At 39.4% G+C, this 22,684-nt stretch overlaps 1 protein-coding gene across 8 annotated transcripts; it reads right to left on the minus strand.

Moving 5' to 3' along the window:
- Positions 1 to 2,948: 2,948 nt before the first annotated feature.
- LOC125068663 (potassium voltage-gated channel protein eag-like) lies at positions 2,949 to 16,126 on the minus strand. Of its 8 annotated transcripts, none has more exons than XM_047677935.1 (16): positions 15,788 to 16,126; positions 14,546 to 14,686; positions 14,103 to 14,223; positions 13,721 to 13,833; positions 12,359 to 12,490; positions 11,749 to 11,858; positions 10,584 to 10,979; positions 9,894 to 10,317; positions 8,271 to 8,470; positions 7,930 to 8,182; positions 7,634 to 7,845; positions 7,302 to 7,500; positions 7,009 to 7,226; positions 6,544 to 6,846; positions 4,830 to 5,045; positions 2,949 to 4,756 (listed from the first exon to the last, which is right to left on the minus strand). In XM_047677935.1, the coding sequence occupies exons 2-16, from the start codon at positions 14,622 to 14,624 to the stop codon at positions 4,652 to 4,654; spliced, it is 3,081 nt and encodes a 1,026-aa protein (XP_047533891.1). In that variant the 5' UTR covers positions 14,625 to 14,686; positions 15,788 to 16,126; the 3' UTR covers positions 2,949 to 4,651. The 8 variants fall into 8 exon arrangements, with proteins under 8 accessions (XP_047533891.1, XP_047533890.1, XP_047533885.1 ...); XM_047677934.1 differs by having other exon boundaries at positions 11,728 to 11,858; XM_047677929.1 differs by adding an exon at positions 15,478 to 15,658 and having other exon boundaries at positions 7,009 to 7,500; positions 11,728 to 11,858.
- Positions 16,127 to 22,684: the final 6,558 nt, after the last annotated feature.

The following is a 22,684-nucleotide window of genomic DNA, read 5'->3' on the forward strand; positions in this document are numbered from 1 at the left end:
CATGTGGTTTTATTTTCTAATCCTAAATTTTATAAAAACTTAACTTGATTCTAACATTAGTGGACCGACTTATTTACAAAAAATACGCTTATTTAATTGTGGCTACTTGTTTAAAGTGCCTATGAAAGGTTATTTCAGTTCTGAATATATCAGTTCTGAAGTCGGTGCCAATGCCAAGAAAAAGTATTATGTTTCACTTGGCACTATGAATGACTATAAATTATCAATGGAATATAATTGAGTATGTACAATGAATGTTCTCGAACAATAATATGTATATTCCATCAATACATAAATCTTGCATACATTTACGTATTGATGCAATAAAATTTCCAGAGCATCCTTAGGTGGTATTTTATTTAACTTTTATAGCGTGGATTCACAAACCAGTCACTTAGTATGTACCTAAGTATTTTTGACATTTCATACCATATTCATACCATTGTTTATATTGTATGTTATATAATTAATAGTTGTAATTGCAGAAAAAATATTAACTTTTTATTAATTTTTTTTGACCCCAGTCGTTGACAAGGCATTAGGAACCAATTGAGATGGAAAAAAATTATAAAACCAGTTTCCAGTTTTTTATAATTAATTTTGATTTAAATCGAAGTATTCTTAGGACTGGTTGAGATCAAATAAATTATTATTTTCAGTCTCAGCAATTACAATAGAAATCATTACAAAAATGTGAAACTAATCGAAAAACAACAAAAATTTAAAATAAAGCAGTCATCTATTCAAACTGTTATAGCTAAGGGAATAAGAAATAGAGTGTGTCGCGAATTCTTAGTATTGAGACTCAATCGAAGCCCAGTAAACGGGCGAATAATAAATACCGGTGCCTGGTCGACTATACGGAAGAGCTGTATAGAGGTACCCCATACAGTTGAAGAAGTTAACACATTGAGACGTGGTAAGCGCTTCGTCTAAACGACTGGTGTATACTTAGAGGTTAGAGTTAGTGCATAACCGTGCCGGAATGACGTAAAATAACGTTCAAGAATTAATTTTCTCAAATAATTATACATCCACTTCAGGAAAACAACAATTGCAAGTATTGCATTTGTTTTGATCGACATTCATACTAATCTAATTTATAAATTGGACAATCCAACACATTACGCAAAAATATTAATCAAGTCAAACAGACAGGATTCACCAATACCCAACTACCAATAGGGTAATCTACTATGTTTCAAAAAGTTGATTATCCTCATAAAAAAATCGGCAAAATAAACATGCTTCCTTGGCATAAAATTAAATTAAATTTTAAACCTTTTTTAGTCCCGCAAAAACGTTGTCAGTCATTTTCATAACGACAAATTGGTAAAAACAAGTCTTGTATGTATGACCGGTACTCATTCAACGTTAACAGCTGTAAATATTTGGTGTTTTTTGGAAATATAATGAATTATAATCGCTATCGTTGGAGTGTAATGTACAAATACTAGTATTTTAACTCTACAAAAGTTGTATAACAAAGTGCCAGATGATATTGAAATGACAGTTTTTGCCTATCTGTATCTGACGCCACCTACCATGGCGGCTTTTGTTTTAGGTCACGTGATATACAGACTAAAAATTACGACTTTTAATTTTTAATATAATAAATTAATAATGCGCTTATATGACTCATTACCAAAACATTTAACGATATTTCTATATATATTTTAATTTTTATTAATTTTCATAATTTATTTTTCACTACCGAAAATACCCTTTTAAAATTAAAAATCTACTTTACAAGTTATTTCATGAGATTATTGGTATATATAATTTTTTTAAATAAGTTGATCGACCCCGTTTCCTTCAACACTGGCTAATTTATTTTACAATTGCACTCTTTGGAATTAAATGTTCCTTTTCTCCCGATTGTGATATTAGATTTGATAGTAGGTATCGATATAGGTAAGTATATAGGCTATGTGAGAGTATAAGGTATAGGCCGAATATATAATGAAATACTCTGCGAATAGTGTAGCGATAAGGAGAGACAGAGTACAAGTGATAATAAAACAAGGCAATTTTAGAAGATTAGCTCACGCAAAGATCCCATTCGGGTTAAAACTTTCTTAATTTCAAGTTAAAGTTAAGATATAAAATAAATTTTCTAAATAATTCAGTTCTATTATCTGGTTTTGAAATAAAAGTGGAATATGTAGTTGTTTTTTGCTCATAACAGGTTGATAGTGCAGTCAAAACTTGTTGCGCGGGTCACCGTGTCTGCTATAGAATTTTCAAATTAAAACCAACGAGGGGTTCTACCTCAAAATCCGGGCTCTTACTCTCGACGACAATTTTTTTCTTGAAAGCGCTTTTTTGATGATGGTATAAGTGAGATGGGAGAAGTATAATCGTTCGCTACACTAGCTGACTTTGAGCCCCTTCGCACTCACGATACACAAGTCGCCGTGGCCCATGTGAAGTACCTACTTACGTCATCTCGAAATCATACCACGGATAACAATTAACGATTTAATATATGCTTTTTAAACTAAATACACTACAGTAGGTGTGTGCGGACAGTCCGCATAAAGATAAAAGTGACCATGCAGATTAATTTCGTGGATAGATCATGATTATGTAAATTATAAAAAGCAGTGGCTCCACTGTTACTCATACTAATGCTCGTTGATAATGATTTGTGCGAATTCGCGAGTAAATAGATCTATACAAAACCTTTTTATGAGTCAGACGTGTTAATCCATTCTGGATAATTATTATCATTTAATCAAAATTGATTTCACCAATAGTCAACAAAAACACACAAGAAAACACTAACAAATATAAGACACAACGAGCTGGTGCAAAGGTTGAGTCGCTGCCCGACGGTGAGCAAAAGTGAGTGGCGAGTAAACGGCGTGACAAGAATGCATTCGTTACTGTCTTACTGATCATTGTATTAGATTGTTAAATAAAACAAATTGGATATTTATTTTCATGTCGATATATTTCTCATTAAAAAGACAATAGGAGCAGCGGCTTAGCGTGGGACTCTGCGGTCCGCCTATAGCCTATATATACGTTAGTTACGATCGTTGGTGCGCTTGGAACGAGCGCCACGTAGGTCGCCGCCCACGGCCGCTGGGCCCGGGGCCCCGAAATAGTCCCCGGGCCCCCGACACAGGTCACAGCACACAACACACGCATCGGTGGGCTCGCGACCTCGCGGCGTCAACGCGCCGATATAATAATTAATTTAATAATAAAATTTAAAAACATTAACAACGCATAAACAATCATAATAAACAACAGGCGCTGGGACGGTGGTGTCGCTGATTGTCCTGAATAACTCCGCACGGTTTTATAAAGCTTACGAGGAATCGCTGGGAACGGACTCGCTGGTCGAGACGACAGCGCAACGTCGCTCTCGTCGCGACCAACCCGTCGCTAGTTAACACCACATTCCTCGTAAGCGATGCGTTACGGTTGACAGTATTGCGCCATTTTACTTAGATATGTATTACGAATGAGTCTCTAATTTACAATAAATACAAATCTATTGAAATAAACTTCTTATACAATAACAAGGCGACTTCGATCGATAGACATCGGAAATACAAATGTGTGGTAGTCTACTCGATTGCTCGATACATTTCAAGTTCAATCGATATTTTATATAATCTACTAATTAACTCGTGTTTCGAAGCGTACCCATAAAAATATGATAGATTCAAAATCTGCAATAGTTTATGTATACAACGCGTAATCGTAAGAAAATATTTGGTCGTTTGTGTGATCATGTTAAAGTCATAGTGAAACAAATCGTGAAAGAGTATCGCTTTATAATTATTATATTAAGTGTATATAATTTATTTATATATTTTTACAAACTCCTAAGTACAAACTATATAATATCGGTTAACATATTGCTATACAACAGTGCAGGCAGCGGACGCAGACCGCGCCCGCTCGCCGCTTAAAGCGTACTTGCAGCGTGAACTCGCTCTCTTATATACATCATACATACGTCGTACGTCGTACGTCGTACCGTGCGCGAGCGGCGCCCGGCGGTGGACGTGGCTGCTTCAGAGTAAACGGCAGTATTCAAACATTCTTATTTTGTAATAAATTGTAGAATAAAGCATTTAAAAAAACTAACAAGGCTTCATTTATTCGGAAAAAAATTCTTATCAGTCTGACGAAACAATCACTGTACTCGTATATTGAATAGTTACAAATTTTGCAGTAGATAGTAAAACAACACTCAACACGACCTCCACCGCTCGGCGTTCGACTCCTCCGAAACGTCGTTTCTCTTTACAAGTAATGACGAACTAAACCAGTCTAAATAAAAGAGTCACTCATTAGACGAAAGGCGATCATCTCCAACAGAGTCCGAAACGCTACGAACAACGTCAACCAATCGACAACGTGGCAAGTCGGCGATACGTGACACAACTCGAACATTATTTCCATAAACGACGCCCATCGACTTCTTCGATTCGAATAACGAGCCAAGGAGCGCATGAACCTCGACGACTCCGTGAAGGAGTCGGTAGTCGCGCGCTCCTGGAGTGGCCTTCGATCGACGATCGGAACGTAGCACTCGTCGCGCGAGGGGTCGGCGGGTACGGGGGAGGGCGCGGGGGAGGTGGCGCGGGCGGGCGGCACGCTACTGCGGCGCGCCTCCCGCCGCCGCGCGCTACACGAAGTCGCGCCTTCGCGCCGCCGCGCCCGCCGGGCTGCCCGGGGACTCGCCCGGCGTCGTCGGCGTCGGAACCTGAGGGGCGGCACCTTTGCTCCGTGCCTGGAAAAGGATCGAGGTTAGCAGCTGTGTTGATCTTGGATCTGAGCATAATTACAATGCTAGAAGTTGGAACCTTAGTGCGTCGTTTCCTGGCGAGCGCGGCGGAGTCAGTTCTGTCGAGCCTTTCGGTGCGCTCGGTTCGTTCGCCACGATCGCTGCGGTCCGCGCGCTCCGAACGCTCCAGACGCTCGTTCCGCTCGGCGCGCTCGGCGGGGTCGGCGGTCGTGTCGCTAGGGTCGGCCCCGAGGCGCGCCGCGAGCATCGTCAAAAGATCTTCGACTCGACCCAACTATTTAAATTATTATTGAAGCATGAATGAAAGACAAAAATGACTTTTATTACAACATATTAAAAACTAAAAAAAAACACACATACTTATATAAACACACACAGAAGACATGTATATCGACACGTCACAAAATTGGCACAACCTTAAGCACCTTAAGGACATATAAAATTAGTAAAAATTTAAGGCGTCATGAAGTGGGTGTAGAAAACTGAGAACGAATATAAATTGTAGTTCAAACTCAAATCATTCTTTATTCAAGTAGGCCCCTAAAAAAAATAATTTTGAATCGTCATGTTACACTTGAATTAAATTTAAAATGTTAAAATGCTCAACAAGTGATTTCACTTTCTGCTTATTTGTGGCGGATGGGGTATTCAGTTTAGCATTGGGATTCACGTAGGCTCTTAAAAGTGCTTCTAACTTTTGATCGGTACTTTACAAGGTTCATTTTAATCTGAAGCTATAATTGGTTCAGAATGTCTCCAAAAGAAGAGTCGCGGGCATTGCGAGAACTTTTAAACTCGACACTTACTAACATGTCGTGTAGCGCTTAAAGAAAACCTCAAGAATTTTATGGAAATATCTTCCATATTTCCAAAAATACTTACGTACTTAAACTTACATCTTTAGTCTCTTCAAAATTACAATGTCAACATTCGAGACAATTTACTTTGTTATAGTTATAGTTTAAAGATTGGCTCCCGTTAGTTGGGTTAAAATTATATGATGTCTTTCTTTGAAGGCGAGAATTAAAAACATAAATAGCATTAGATGTGTTTCTTGTACGACTTACTTGTACTTTATGTTAATCCTATTACACGGCTGTCGCAATACTGTACTAATAAGAATTATGCTTCACATGAGACATCCGCCCATTGTTGTAGCATGTTCTACATCAACATCATCTTCGTTATGTAAGTATTTCGAGTTGTTCATTTGCCAGAGGAACAATCCTTATAGAAATTACACGATAGAATATGGATGGATAAAGCTTTGTTTACATTTTGGTTATAATAATAATAATATGAAATAATAATAATAATCGAGCTATTTCATAATAATCGTATGAAATAGCTCGAATACTGAGATCTATTGCAGTCTCAGGCAACTCATTACACTAACGGACGCAAGGGTTGGCCGAACAAACGTGTTGGTATGTAATGTAGAATTGATTAAGGGTAGTCATTAATTCACTATTAATACTATAAAAAGGGTTCTGTGGTTTTTAATTCCTAGAATGTTGAGCGCTGGATAATAAATCGAATATTTTACTTCAGCGGTAGGGCTTACTAAATTTCGTGTGACTTCAAGATAGAAACAATCAGAGAAACAGAGTAGTTACATAGATACAGCATAACTTAATACATTTTTACTGTCTCTGATAATGGCCATAAAATACCACGCCAAGTGCTATTTTTACAGCTCATAGGTCCCCGGTTGGGAAGGTCCCCACGGTAAGCGTACTTATATCAATCATTGTAAATATCGATCATAATACCTTTTGTTGAAGTCGTTGGACTTCGTTTCGTACGTCACGCCGTAATTCCGCCAATGCGGCGTCGTGCGACGAGGACACGGTAGGAGCTGGCAGCGGAGGCGCGGGAACGGGAGCGGCAACAGGAGCGGGAACGGGTGCGGCAGCGGGAGCGGGTGACGGCGCAGGCGTGGTGGGCGCAGCTGCTGGAGTTGATGCTGGAGCCGGTGCTGGGGTAACTTTTCGGTCATCGGTTTCTTCGTCTATAGGTTCTCGGCGTGCCGCCGCTCCTAATACACTCCCAGCTCGTCCTCGTCCAAATGTCGTCTGTTTATAAAGGAAACGTTTTTTATTATCCATATTATTTTGATACGAGTAAGAGAACGCAACAGATTTCTGGAAACATAAAATATAAACAAAATTTACGCGCCACAAGTAGTCAAATCCAATAATAATTCGAATAATATAAATAAATAAAGTAAAAATAACCTTGAGCGAGAGGGCGGCCACACCGGCGGCGTCGGGCGGCGCGGAGCGGTCGCGGGCGCTGAGCGAGCGCGTGAAGGCGGCGCGCGGCGCGTCGGGCGCGTCCAGTGAGCCACCCGCCAGCAGTCGGCCCCACTTGCCGCGAGCCGCCGCCGTGCCCCCGCTGGGGGCCGTCTTGCTCTCCTCTGCGGCGCCGTTTGACGCACTCGTAGTGCTCGTACCTAAACAAGTACTCCTAGTACCGAACGAGAACGAGTGGCGGGCGGGCGAGCTGATGAATGTGTCGGCTGAGGTACCGTCGCCGCGCTCGGCGTCCGGCGGTGGCGCGACGAGAGAGGGCGCGCGTGCAGGCGCGGGGGCGGGGGTGGCGGCCACGCTGCGCTCGCGACGAAAACGCGAGAAGATCTTGCGCACGAGATGGTCCTGCGCCTGCTCCAGCTGTGGCTCTCGTTTTCGCCGTTCCATCAGCTCACGTTCACGTCGGACGTCCGCCACCTGCTCTCCGTTAGTATAGAGTTCGCTTGTTAGCTTTTAATGAGCGAATGAAAATCCGTGAGTTAAAACGAATAGTGGCAGTTGTTTTAATAAATGAAAGGATTGTAAGATAAAATGTATGTAAATTACTAACCTTTCGAAATATTAAACGGTGCCGCAAATTGTAAGTCAGCGTGAGATTTCTAGCAAAACTGTTTGCGAACGCCTGATAGAAATCGAGAACCTCGAGTAGGCGGTCGCGCTTAATAGTGTGTAGGTCGCAGTAGGTGAGCGCGCGTACGTTGGCCGCGGACTGGCCCACTGCACTGTCTTTCCAGAACGAGTCTCCAAATACGTCACCTTTGCCTGCCTCGACATTATATTACTTGAATTAATTAAGCAGTTGACGGCGACACATACTATGCAATAAATGTATGTAACATGACTAACCGAGTATCGCTACCACCTCGTCGTCCTGAATGACTTCGAGACTGCCGGTGACGATGAAGCAAAGTGAATCGATGGACTCGCCGGTGTGGTACAGCAGGTCGCCGGGCGCCGAATGCGACATGTGAAAGTGCATTGCAAGCGCGCGCAGACACCCGTCCGACGCGAGGCGAAAGGCCGGGTGCTCGTTAAAAACTTTGCGATTTAGATGCACGCAAATATCGGCTTTCATATCTTTTGGGCAGTAATTCAGCACCTGTTCGAAGTAAATTATTGATATTGGATCTAGTATTATACGACGACCTTCACACATATGCCCTTCAAGCTTTAAAATACAATTTCACCTTATCCGTGTCGAGGCCCTTGGTCATCGCCCACGTGGAGACCACGTAGTCCATGACGCGCTCGCTGAGCGCTTTAGGAACCTCGTGTAGTTTCATGAACTCCCGAACGTTGTTGAGCATGTCATGATACTTAGCCGTCGCGGACGTCATCTGCTGTATGATGGTGGTCACGTGTCCGAATATCGTCGCATAAAGCAGGGCTGTCAACATTCCAACGCTAAAAGGTTAATATATTATGTGGAACGAAACCAGTGTACTCTACTCTACTAAGCGGTGTTTGTTATCTCAACTACATCTCACGAGTAGGTCCGGTTGCGACTTCTGTGTAAATTGTAGTGACGTCGATCTACCGGTTCGTATCGGTTATAAGACTTCGTTATCTTTTAATAACTTTAGATATATTTCATATTCACTAACTAAAGAACATAAATGCACTTAATATAACCATACGAAATCATATTATCTAACGATTTTCCATAAAAAGAATTATTACGTAGTCAAAAAGTTTTGCAAATTATTAAATAAAGTCAAAATATACCTCATTGGAATATATTTAAATAAGCGCTTTAGAATTTAACAAAATTGTATTAAATGTAAAACTACCACTAAATATTAAGTTTCAAAATGTGTTTTAAATCTCGCTAGCCGTCTTTATCGGTGCTTGCGACTATCGCGGCCGCCAACGAGTGGTAGACTGGTAGCCAGTAGCTAAAGTTTTCTTGTGGCAATGAAATTCTTTCAAGCAGTAAAAGGACACACTAAATCATATGATCTACGAATTACGTACTACGAGTAATAATTTCAGTTTGCTATCGATAGTAGATTTGCTAAATGGATAAAAAAAGACAAAATTGATATTTATGTATGAATTCATAGAAAGTCCTAGCTTTAGTACTCGAACGATTTTATTGCGATATCCAAATAGAATAAGGATTCATTTATTTATCTGCTACGTATAGCGACAAACGTGCACAACAAGGCTTCTGTCTCACGTATTTTTTTTTAAAGTAGATAGTGACCTACGAAAGACAAGTACCTACGTCGCACACTCAACTGCGTTAATTCAAATTTTACTGCTACAGGGTTTTATCGACGGCTCTTAGTTTTCAAAATAACTGTTAATCTCAGTGGCCCGTCAAGTGTTTAAAGCTACTACATCTGATGAGGCTTTGAGTGACCTAGCGCAGGGCAACGACACCCTCCCACAGCGACGCTTCGTGGGCCTGCACAAAGGAGTTGAGAGGATAGCGATAGGGTCATTTAGATACATAACTAAATTAAAATAAAATAAAGTTATGAAAACCAAAATATTTTTTTATGATTTATAAACATAATTATAGCTTAAGAAAGTGTCGTTCAAAGGATTAAGAAACGTCGCAGATGAGTTACTTAGCGAAACACAAGTAGCAAATTACGAAAAGAATAACTACTTATAGCAAGTAACATAATGTAACAAGTAAAGTCATACAAAATAAATAGTTAAAGACAAGAATAGAGGAGGCTGGATTAGGGCGTCGGATAGGAGTATCGGGTGAAAGAGCGCGGCCCCCGTCGCAGCCGCAGTGCGCGTCGCTGCGCGGAGGTCGCGCTGTGCTCCGGCTAATAAGAGAAGAATTCCGGCACCTGCTACGATCATCATGCAGATGGTGAAGATCTTCTCGTTATCGGTCTCGGCGGCGACGTTGCCGAAGCCCACGGAGGTCATACAGGTCATAGTGAAGTAGAGGGCGGTGACGTACATGGTCTTGCGCGACGGCCCGTTAACTAGCTCGGGTCCGTCGGACTCATTCGACCAGACGTACGAGTAGGGGCTCTGGGTGACGTTAGCTAGTTTCCACAGCCAGGAGTACTGGAGGCCGGAGTCAGCATCGGAGCGGCCGATGCTGTACCAGACGCAGGCGAGCCAGTGTGCAACCAGCATGTAGAAGCACAGCAGTAGGATGAGCATCGCCGCGCCGTACTCGAGGTAGCGGTCCAGCTTCCGCACCACACGCCCCAGCCGTAGCAGCCGTACTACCTTCAGCGCGCTGAACAGACTGCCTATACCCTACACGACGATACGACTTGCTACATTTAATATGTCACCGAACAATAATGTGCTCGTTAGAGAAGTAGTGAAACCGCAAATGGCAAAAAATAAATCTAGTTCAGCAAAATATCGAATGACTCTAATACTAAAGGGAAACAGACAGGAATCATTTAAATTGTTTTCTATATGACTTCCTTAATTAGCTAACATTGAAAAGATATAAAGCTAACTCGTTGTGAAAACCACTCAGCAAATTCCTTATAATATTCGACAAGTATACTTACATCTTCGTCGTGGTCGAACGCGTTAAAGACATCATAAGGCAGGCAGGAGAGCAGGTCAATAAGGAACCACGATTTGAAGTAATTCTTGCGGATAACTTTAGGGTCGCTGACTACCTCACCGCCGGGTCCCACAAACGTTGTGTGAAAATTAAGTACAATGTCTATGAAAAACACAACGTCAACAATAGAATCGATGACGAGAAGAGAAACATCCTCGCTAGTCTTGTTTTTAAAGGCAACATTGTACGGGACCATGATGGCGGTGTAAAACGTGAGGCAAAGTATGATCCAGTCCCAGATCGCCTTAAAGGCGCAGTAGTGCAGCAGGATGTGCGGTGGAGTCTTAGGAGCCTCCTGCCGATACTGCGGTAGCACGTCGCCCGACAGCGACATCACCTGCGATTAGACAGGCATACCTGAATGAACACCTCAGCTTGGATCTAATTGATCGCAAATCTTAATTATAAAATACTTACGTTTATTTGGACATACCTCATTTCTTTGCGTAATGCTATGTGCAATTTATTGCTAACATTATGATTTATGAGTAATAACAATTATTAGCTTGTTAGGTGCTCGCTCAATCTACAGAAAAACCGCATTGTTATTGAAAATGGTGGAGCAACCATAAAGTGCAAAATGGGTTGAAGTCAAGTATGTCAATAGATAGTGCGATGTTGACGTTAAAATTTACTTTGTCACCAAATGTATTTAAGTGAACTAGAGATCCAAATAAATTCAAAAATAAAACTACCTCTGTAAGTTCGTTTTATGAAGTGATCCCGGAAACCAGACGCGTAATAAAGATCGTTGTAGTCAGCTAAGTGATACATCAAACCCATATCTTTTGCATCTTCTGAAATAGCCTGAACATTTATGGTTTCACAAATATAAGATCCCTTCACGTGTGCTTAGTTAAAGTACAAGATCATGCTTTAAATACATATGTATGTACGTCTATCCTTCATATAACATATATACTACTATTTCCAGAACCGCCCTGATAATGACTGGACTCACGATGCGAATGCCAATAATATTGACTCATTTATCCGCCAAAGGCGCGGAGACGTCGGTCCGGTCACGTCAGAGCGACGTGGGCACTAGCGCTAGGTGTAGAGAAGAGAACAGCGTGCGTGTTTACATGGTGTGCGTTGGTACTGACATGCGCGAGCTGGCTCTGGCGCGCCGGCTCCTTGAGCGCGGGCAGCGCCGACACCAGCACCGAGCGCGAGCGCGTCACGCTGCGCGCCAATTTTGCGAACTTCGACAGACCTGTCTCACATTTAAACCGCCTTCTTATTACATACCTGGCTCTGATTTAGAGGTTGGATTAGCCTATAAAATGTTACACTTCGAACGAGCGACGCTTTCGGTCAATCGACACTGAGCCGACGTGAGGACCTTATACGTCGTCATACTTACAGTATTATGCAGTGCATTATTTATTATTAATATAAGGCAGAAGGGTGACGTGGAATCGCCATCGGGTCAAAAATGGTAACCTCGGCAGCTTATTCGTTATCTTTGTTACCAAAGCGTTCGTAAGAAAAAGCTGTTATTTCTCGTGTGCTTTTAAGAACTACGATTCAGTCACTCTCTTACAATAATTCGGGAGTCGCAAGGACGAACGGTTCACGGCATTTGCTTTTAATTGATATAATAAAAAAAAATATATAGTCACTGTATTAACATTGGCACAAAATATACCACATTTTTGTTTAATTTCGATATATGAACATAATGTAAAAGTGCGCTGTTCGAGTGTAACTTGCCTCCCTTGGGGTCGTCGGCGTCGATAGGCTGCTTAAGTGCAGTGATGTCGCGGAAAGTGAGCAGAAACAGGACCACCAACTCGCGCTCGTTGCGGATAGGCGCCACGTGTACCAGCAGCCACAGCGGCGTGCCTGCTCCCCGCGAAGTACATGAGTTACACAAACAATATACAGTACTATAATAATCCGCACTTCCCCTTCGAACAGAGGGTCCCAGTATCCATTTTTCCTTGTAATTTTGATGAAAAAAGTGATTATTTGCGACGCTTTAGTAATCGATTATTTTATATATACATATTTTTTCAGTATATAATTAGATATTTAAGTTAATAACATGTTCAATTTAGAGGTAACATAACCCAAATTGATTTAAAAAACAACTTTGTATTTTACGCCTCTCTGGACGAGAGTTCTTACTTTCATTCTCATTTGTAGCTTTGAGTCCGGTCTTTGTGAAATTAACATTTGTTGTTGTACATACATAATAGCTTAGGGGCCTTCTTTCTTAGTTGGGGCCGACTGTATAAATATAGATTGTTAAAATTGCATCCGAATGACACTTCAATTGTTTAATTACTAGTATTAAGATACGTCTCATTTTGCGTTAATATTCATCAAAAGATTAAACTATTAGATTAGGTGTGTGCTAATACTTATGTATTGTATGACGGCATATAAAAACTGAAGTTTAAAGTTTGGTTTGTTTATTTCAGTTTCAATCAGAAAATATCAATTCTATTGATATTCATTTATATTTAAAATTTCAAGACGACATAGGCTATAAGGTAGCTTAATATGTTGCATATTGTTTTAAATATACATATATGTATATATTTTCGGTGAATGTTTATAAGAAGTAGAAGAAATGACGAAAGCCCGAAGGAGATCAAATATTTTTTAGCATACAACGTTCACATGCTGTATAATATGTATATCTCTTTGTTTAAATTTTAACGAAAGATATTTTAATTTGAAAACAGGTGGGTATATAAGGAATGAAATGAAAAAACAAATAATTTGTTTCGTATGTTCCGCCTCCCTGTGGCAATAAAAGGCGATCATAAAACGGAATGGTAGGGGGAAAATACAAATGAAGGCCGGGGTTCCGAAGAGCGACCGGCGCCCGTTTTCACCGGACGTTAATTTTCTAAAACGATAAAGTTTTATGCCTAAAGAAACTTCAGTAAATTAATTTCAATACTTTTTAAAAATTCGTACCTGGTTAAAAACCTAACAATCCATTAAAAAATCCGGCAAAAAGAGTATTAATTATATTGGAAATGTTCAAATACTAATTTTGGAACAATTACACAGTCGAGTGTAAGACTAAGTTTGTGCCAAGAGGAGAGTACAGCGACTTACGGTTCTTCTTATATAGTAGTATTTCGAACTGGTCCGCGAGGTGGTGGTCCAGCGCGCGGTCCACGCGCTCCACCGCCTCCTTCTCTGTCAGCTCGCCGTACATCCACGTGCAGCTGGCGACACGACACACGTTCATATTCACTACACTGACATATATTATGAGTTATAAAGCTAAAAACGAGCTTTCAGCAGAAACTTATGACCCCCAGTTAAGTGCCCTCAACAACTCTCTTGTGTTTTCAAAAGTTTACGAACTGAGTTGGACTGTGTATTTAAACTGAGTTCGATGAGTACCGCCATTGCGTTGGTGGAATGTTAGCAGCGGCATCAATAGTATTCTCTTGAGTACAGCATTGAAAGTGATGTTGTAACAGGAACTTACCGGCAAGACTTCTGCATGACCTCTGCGCGGTTGTAGCCGCTCATTTTGCAGAAAGTTTCGTTGCAGTATACGATGGGGTAGTCTACGATCTGCGCGTTGGCCAACAGGAAGCTGCTGTCTGCTGTTGGACAAAGTAATTATACGACCATTTCTTATAACACATAATAAATGTAGCACATTTATTGTAACTTATGTAGATATGGCTTATATCTATCGATGTGATTTTGCTTTAAATTATTCATATTGATAAAATACTGAAAACACATAAACAGGAAATAAGAAGTCCCTATAAAATGCAATTGTTTTGTGACAGTAATTAAATAGGTTCTTTTACATTATTCACAGAGCTCATAATAGTGATATTTGTGCCATATTGACTGTGATCTCACCGCCAAGACGAAATAGTGGAATTTCGTAAAGTATTATTACAAGAAAATACTGACGCTGTGAGGACGAGCGGCGGATGATATTCTCGAGGAAGGTGTTCTGCGGGGCCACGAGCCCCCGCCGGCCGCCCGGCATGCCGCGCGTGTCTTCCGCCCCCGCGTCACGCGCGCGCTCTTTGACCTCTTTTTAAGCAAGGACTGCAAATAAACATGCACTTATTAATAATTTTATCTACACAATTCATACAAGATGCAATCAGAAGAACGTTTTGCCAAGTTGTCGTGAAAGACGCAGATTTCGCTATCCTGGCAATGTTTACGTTTACGTATATAATATTATAGACAACAAAGCTTGTGCAGGTGTGATTTTAGCGCGCTAAGCGAAGAGGATGGGTTTGATAAGTATTATATATATTTACAAAATAAAACGAGTAACCAACTTGGAAACATAATGAAATGTTAGCTAATACAAAACGTGTAAGGAATGCCTACAACTGCTCGTCTAACCTGTTAACATATATTCGAACAAGAGGACGGAAATGGAACCTCCGTCAGCTTGTGATCGCTCTCCTGCGAATGTCTCGCCACTTCTTTTATTGGTTTATGGCCATACATACATGGCCCTCTCACTTCTTTAGTTTTTGCTCGTTTATGTCTCGTCAAGTTTTCTTACGTTGAGAAGTATTCTCATCGTAAGTACAACGTAATTATTCTGCATTTTAGTGAAACACATCTATCTTCGAAATTATCCTAATCTAAAATATATCATTTTACAGAGTTCATTTATTAATGAATAACAATAGCACTTTTTAAATAAGTAAATATGTACATATATATAATTACTGTGTTTACCTATCATTCTGAAAAATTAAATGTTTTCTAGTTGTTTATTATCTAACCTTACATCGGAACAAAGACACCGTGGGGATACAACTGTTTCTGGATAGGAGCAATAGCTTGAGTTGAGGTCGCATCGATTGAGTTAGTACCTTTGGTTTTGCGGAGAGCATCGAGCCAAACCGCAACCGGAAAGAAAATATATTTTCATGGTGTAACGAAGCAGCGAAGACGAACGTCGATCGATACCTGATGTTTACGTGAGCTCTTTCGTCCAGCGCTCACCTTCGCGGTCCGCACTACACGTGCATCGATACACAAAACGTTGCGGCGCTGCGGTGCGTTATTGAGTAGAGTATGTAATTTAGTCTCGTTAAAAAAAAAAAAAACAAATAGTCCTTCTTGATAAAAGTGTTATGTAAGCGATATCTACTAGTCGCTGAATGAAAATCTTAAACTCACGTCATCGTACTCGGAGATTATAGCTCCTAATTCACTATTCTCTGATCAGCACAAAACTCACGACCTGAACTTACTTTTGTCGACACGGTAAAATTTAAGACTAATTAGGACGTAATCTGATTTGAAACATGCGACGATTTCTTTGCGACGGAGATTGGTCTGCACGTCTACAGTCCCTCTCTGATCGGGCAGCGCGATGAGCGCTCGGGTTTCGACACGTCACGGCGGTCAAGAGGGTCAGAGGGAGCTGGCAGGCTCGCTGCTGCCCTCGCATCGCTCTCGGCGCGGCGCCGCGCGGGCTCGTGTACTCGCTCGGTCGCTCGGGCACCCGCGCTACAACGCGCGCCTCACTGCCGCCTCCGACCGAGCCCTGCACCGCGCGCATGCGTGTGGCGCAGGCTCGCTGCACACTGTACTGTGCACAAATACCGTGGAGCATCGTGTAAACTCCCTTAGGATCGCTTTAATAGACGGACGTTTGTTACGTCATTTTAAAGTCACATAGCTAGAATAATTACACTTTAATGAGTAGTATGCCTGATAGAATATTCTATCGACGAAAGAGATATTCCTGAAAAGGAAATATAAATAACATTATGACTAAAAAAAACATTACATAAACAGTTGTTGAGTAACTTGCTCTAGCTATGTCCTTCTTGTTAACTTTTGTATGCAGCAATAAATTAGTTGCCCATATACAAATAAAAACAAACGGACTGGGACTTCCACGATTATACAAAAAATACTAACTTTGATCTCTAACGCTTACCTCTTACTTGAGGCTTACTGTAACTCTATCAATAACAAATAAATTTATCATTCTTTGCTCAGGAGATAAGTTTTCTAAACCGGCTGAATAACTCTTTAAAAACAACTGGCTGTTTTTGTAACAAGGCGTAAGCAGTTGTTCATATAATTATATCAAAGTATCGGAATGAACGAACGATTGCTCCAAATACATTACATTTTACATTTAAATACATTTAAACCAGTTTACGGTTTCTAGAGTTTACCGAAGGTTTGTAGAGACAGGTTCTTACAAAAGGAGACCCGAAACCGGCAGAACTCCAGCAATCACCCGTCGTGACGACCGATTTATTGTTTCAACTTCCCTACGAAATTGTTCCCCGCGTCAGTAAATATCAAAACTGAGCTGAATGAAGTGCGTGTAACATGAGTGCGTGAACAATAAGAAGAACGTTTAAGGAAGCGGCATTCACCTTTTTTAAACCAGCAAATGATCCAAAGCTGTCTGCAGACAAGCTCGTTTAAGATTTGACCTCGTGAACATTTTTAATTGGACTGAAGAACAATGGACCTTCATATTATTCACCGATGAGTTTAGGACATGTTTAAATGGTGCGGACAGTGACAAAAGAATCATGGACGAAAGCAAAATTTCAAGTTAACTTTAAATAGTGATCTAAATGTAAGTGATACTTCAGTATTTCTAGGAGTTGGTTACTTTCAAATATTAAGTCTTACGGCATTTTGGAGTAACGCTACATATATTGAAACTGTTTACATGCTGCAAAAAGGAGTTGTCCGGTCTATTTATAATCTTGGAGCTTTAGGCTCCCTTCGGGATTTTTTAATATAGTATACTTACATTGGCTCCACAGTATGTTTACAATAATATTGAGTGTATTCACAATAATGTAGATATTTTTAAAGAAAAGGTAACAATTATTGTAAGTATATAGAGGTTAGGAGAAAAGGTAAACTAACAACACCTAGTTTCCGTATTCGCAAAGTTAATACATCCTTCCTAGGACACGATATTCGTTTCTATAATAAGATTCCACAGTTATTTTTAACGTGGTATATAAAAAATATAAAGCATAATGTAAAAAAAATGAAAAATAAGGTATATTACTTAATACAAAATTATTATTAAAAGTAAAAAGCGTGGAATTAGTATTTATTGGTTTCTAAGCAGGATATAAAAAAAATAACTGTACATTTGTTAAGTCATACAAAAGTTAAATTTAATGTTTGTACTGAGAATTTGTACGAATTTTTGCGCTGATTTCTGAATCGCGCTAGTTTGGTTTGCATATACTTATATATATTATATAAGGTCTCGACTGTAAAAATATAATGTTGGCAGTTTTGAAACTGACATATAATATTTAAAAGTAAATGAATGTCATTTATTATCTTTTCAAATGTGTCTAATTTTATTCGTAATAAAACCATAATTCAATGGTGTTTCTTATTTATTTATATCAATTTATTACGAATAAATAATTTCAATGTCAGAAGAATATTCTATGCCATCTTACATATCGACCATGTCAAGATATCTTCGTCCTGAAACTTTTAATGTGGAACCGGATACGGCGTCTGCAGATTTGCGATGGTTACACTGGCGGTATACAGTTATAAATTTTATCTCAGAAGAAGCTTGTAACGAAACTGATGAAATGAAACTCAAATTATTAATAAATCATCTATCTCCTACCGTGTACTCCTATATACGCGATAATAAATCCTACGAGCATGCCTTATCGTTATTAGATCACATATATTTAAAGCCTAAAAATGAAATTTTTGCTCGATATACTCTAGTTGCTCGAAAGCAAAGACAGGACGAAACTATTACAGAATACGTACGCGCACTGAAATTATTAGCACATGATTGTAATTTTAAAGCCGTGACCCCTGAAGAATATAAGAGTGAATACATTCGTGACGCATTTGTTGCTGGGATCACATCCCAAACAATACGACAGAGACTCTTAGAAAACAATACCTTAAGTTTAGATGAGGCCCTGAATCAAGCGATTGCTTTAGAAACTGCCGAACGAAATTCTCAAGGCTATATAAATAATAATTCTTTTAATCTAAACGCTCTTTCTAAGCAGGAGCAAGAAACGCCAACTCAACAAAACTTAGCTGTAGCAAATTATCCAAGAAAGAAACATTGCTTCTTTTGTGGTGGAAACATTCATCGACGATTTAAGTGTCCTGCTCGTAATGCCACCTGCCAACTTTGCACCAAAACAGGTCATTTCGCCAATGTCTGCCGTAGTAACAAAGAAACACTTAACAACGTTGTAAACGAAGATGCACCTGTCGAAGTTGCTATGATTTCTGCCGCCTCACCTTCTAGTTTAAAAAGAGCTACGGTATCAGTAACAATTAACAATTACGAAGCCGATGCACTTATTGATACTGGTAGTTCAGTAAGTTTCGTAAGCGGTTCTTTAGCGCAAACAATAAACCTGAAAATAAACCCTTGTAAGCAGGCCATAACTTTAGCCTCACTTAATCACATATCTTTTGTGGAAGGTTCCTGCGTAGCGACAATCAAAATTGGTCAACATATCTATAAACGTCAACCACTCTTAATTGTAAACAATCTTTGCGCAGACCTTATTATAGGGCATGACTTATTACAAAATCATTCAGTGCTTGAATTTCAGTTTGGTGGTAACCAAGGACCGCTGAAAGTCTGCAGTGTTATAGAAGCATCAGTTCCTCCTGCAACCTTATTTAGTGATTTATCTCCTAATATTAGACCGATATCTATAAAATCCAAACGTTACTCTGAAGAACATTTACAATTTATAAACAATGAAATATCTAAATTACTAGAAGAAGGCGTCATTGAGCCCAGCGTATCTCCATGGCGAGCACAAGTATTAGTTACAGGAGGTGGTTTACATCGAAAGCGGCTTGTTATTGATTATTCGCTTACCATAAACAGATTTACAGAACTAGATGCATTTCCTCTACCTAGCATCGAGTCTGTAATTGAAAAGGTTTTTTTTTTTTTAGCCAAATCGACCTGAAAAGCGCTTATCACCAGGTACCAATTTTGTCGTCGGAACGAAAATATACAGCATTCGAAGCATGTACCAAACTTTATCAATTTTCAAGGATACCTTTTGGGGTAACAAACGGCGTCGCGGCCTTCCAGCGAACATTACAATACATTATCGATACAGAAAAATTAGCAGGAACGTTCGCATATTTAGATGATGTCACAGTTTGTGGTAAGAGTAAAGATGACCACGATAGAAAACTTAATAAATTTATGAATGCAGTTAAGAAATACAAATTAACTCTAAACGAAAGTAAATGTGTCTTTGGAACCGACTCTATAAATCTTTTAGGATACTCAATATATAATAATACGATTAAACCGGACAATGACCGTCTCAAACCACTACTAGATCTTCCAATTCCTACGGATTTACCAACCTTAAAAAGGACTTTAGGTTTATTTGCTCACTATTCGAAGTGGATCCAAAATTTTTCTCAAAAGATCAGACCACTCATTGGTATTAAGCATTTTCCTTTAAACCAGGAGGCTGTTACATGTTTCAACTCTTTAGAGTCAGATGTTTGTAAATCTACTTTGGTAGTGGTCGACGAAAATGCAACATTTATGGTAGAAACAGATGCATCAGAATTTGCCATTGCTTCTACACTCTCTCAAAACGGTCGTCCGGTTGCCTTTTTCTCGCGAACTTTGACTGACTCGGAGTGCAAACAATCTTCTATAGAAAAGGAGGCAAGTGCAATCGTTGAATCTCTGCGTAAATGGCGGCATTATTTAACGGGTAGGCATTTCTTGCTTTTAAGTGATCAACAGTCTGTAGTATTCATGTTCAATCAAAAACATTCAAGCAAAATAAATGAAAAAATTGAAAGATGGAGGCTTGAACTTTCCAGTTTTAAATTTGAAATTATTTATCGACCTGTTAAGGATAATACGGTTGCTGACACTCTTATCTAGAGTATGTGCTCATGTTAATTTTGATAATAGTAAGTTGAAAGAAATTCATGAACTTCTTTGTCACCCCGGTGTAACAAGATTAGCACACTGGGTAAGAACGAAAAACCTTCCATACTCTATCAATGATATAAAACTTATAACTACTTCCTGTAGAGTGTGTGCTGAAATCAAGCCTCGTTTTAATAAAAATAAATATCAACTCATTAAGGCTACTTCTCCATTTGAACGATTGAACATCGATTTTAAGGGACCCTTGCCGTCCAATACGCAAAATAAATATATGTTAACGATTATTGATGAATACAGCCGATTTCCATTCGCTTATCCTGCAAAGATATGACTGCAACGACTCTAATTAAATGTTTAAAGGATCTTTTCTTTATGTTTGGCACTCCGCTTTATGTACACTCAGACAGAGGAGCGACATTTATGTCTGAACAATTGAAGCAATTTCTTTACTCTTTTGGGATAGCTTGTAGTCGAACAACTCCATATAATCCCCAGGGGAATGGACAAGTTGAAAGACTTAATGGAACTCTTTGGAGCAACATACAATTATACCTCCGATCTAAAGATATGGAGATATCAGATTGGGAAAAAGCTTTACCAGTGGCTTTACACTCCATCAGGTCACTTTTATGTACTAGTACTAATGTAACTCCTCACGAAAGAATGTTCAACCATGCCCGAAGAACTTCAAATGGCGAATCATTTCCTTCTTGGATGTTAAATCCAGGACCTGTTTTAATGAAAAAGAACGTGAGAGCTACTAAGTACGATCCTATAGTTGAAGAAGTAGAATTACTCCAGCCCAACCCGCAATATTCGTATGTTAGATTGCCAGACGGAAGAGAAACTACAATTTCTAACAGACAATTGGCTCCACTACCAGAAAATTTAGAAGATTGTAATGAAGAACATGAAATCCAAAATTCTGAAAATATTCAAGATGAAAATCCCATTCCTAACCGAAGAATCTGATGAATACAATCAACCTCCTGAACTCCCTTCCACGAGTTCGTCATTCAAAGAACGTCGTTCGACACGGCAGCGAAGAATGCCGAACTATTTAAACGATTACGTTGTGTCTTGAGGGAGGGGGTGAATGACATATAATATTTAAAAGTAAATGAATGTCATTTATTATTTTTTCAAATGTGTCTAATTATATTCGTAATAAAACCATAATTCAATGGTGTTTCTTATTTATTTATATCAGAAACATTGTGTTTTATTGCAATGACCACGTATTGCTGATGAGCGTCAACCAAAACTAGGGAAGTTGTTTTTTGGATAGTGAGTATACAACTTTACTGACATACTCTGTAATTAAAAAGATATATTGGTATATATAAAAGTAGAAATAAATTAAACGACCTTGTATACGTAATTAATGTACATATTTCATCTTGTAAATACTAGATGGCGTTATGTCAAATTGTAGATAATTCTGAATCGCGATGGCAAGATTCGCTAATTGTTTGCATATAGCATTTATAAATTTTTTGATTAAATATGGTTACCAGTGGCACCTAATAGTTTTATTAGTAAAACGTTAGTGTTGTGGAGCATCCTTAGGATCGACTGAGCTAGTTGTTCATGGTCCTTCGAGCCGGATAGTGTCTCATCAGACATCACCAGGAGGAAAGTGCAAGTCTTCGGATACGGAGCAAGGTGGATCGCCGTTACAAACGCAAGTGGGACGGCTGAATCTCTGCTGCTGCTGACGAGTACCTAGGAGCGGTACTGTCAAGAAGCCATCGACGTAGTTGCCCAGGACCTTACTGAGACCCAGTGAAGTCAACGCGCTACGAGCTACCGGGAGTGAGTGGTGGTCATCGGAGCCCTACTACTCCAAGGGGAAGCAGGAAGTTTGGAATTCACACCAATATATTGTGGATAGAGTGAAGTAAATATAAAAAGTGAAACTGTGAGTACATTTAAAATTACAATAATTTGAAAAAAGAAGATATAAACTCAGAAAATATTTTATTAATTTACTTAGTATTTTTAGTATTCTTAGTATTTAATAAATTTAGAAAAAATTGTATATTTGACTTAGAATAATTTTACAAAAATTGAAAGTACGGGGAATCCATGTTCGATTTCAGTTTGAGCTATTGTAATACTAAAATACTTAGAAATAATTT

This window comes from Vanessa atalanta, chromosome 14 (genome assembly GCF_905147765.1).
Source record: "Vanessa atalanta chromosome 14, ilVanAtal1.2, whole genome shotgun sequence".
NCBI classification, from domain to species: Eukaryota; Metazoa; Arthropoda; class Insecta; order Lepidoptera; family Nymphalidae; genus Vanessa; species Vanessa atalanta.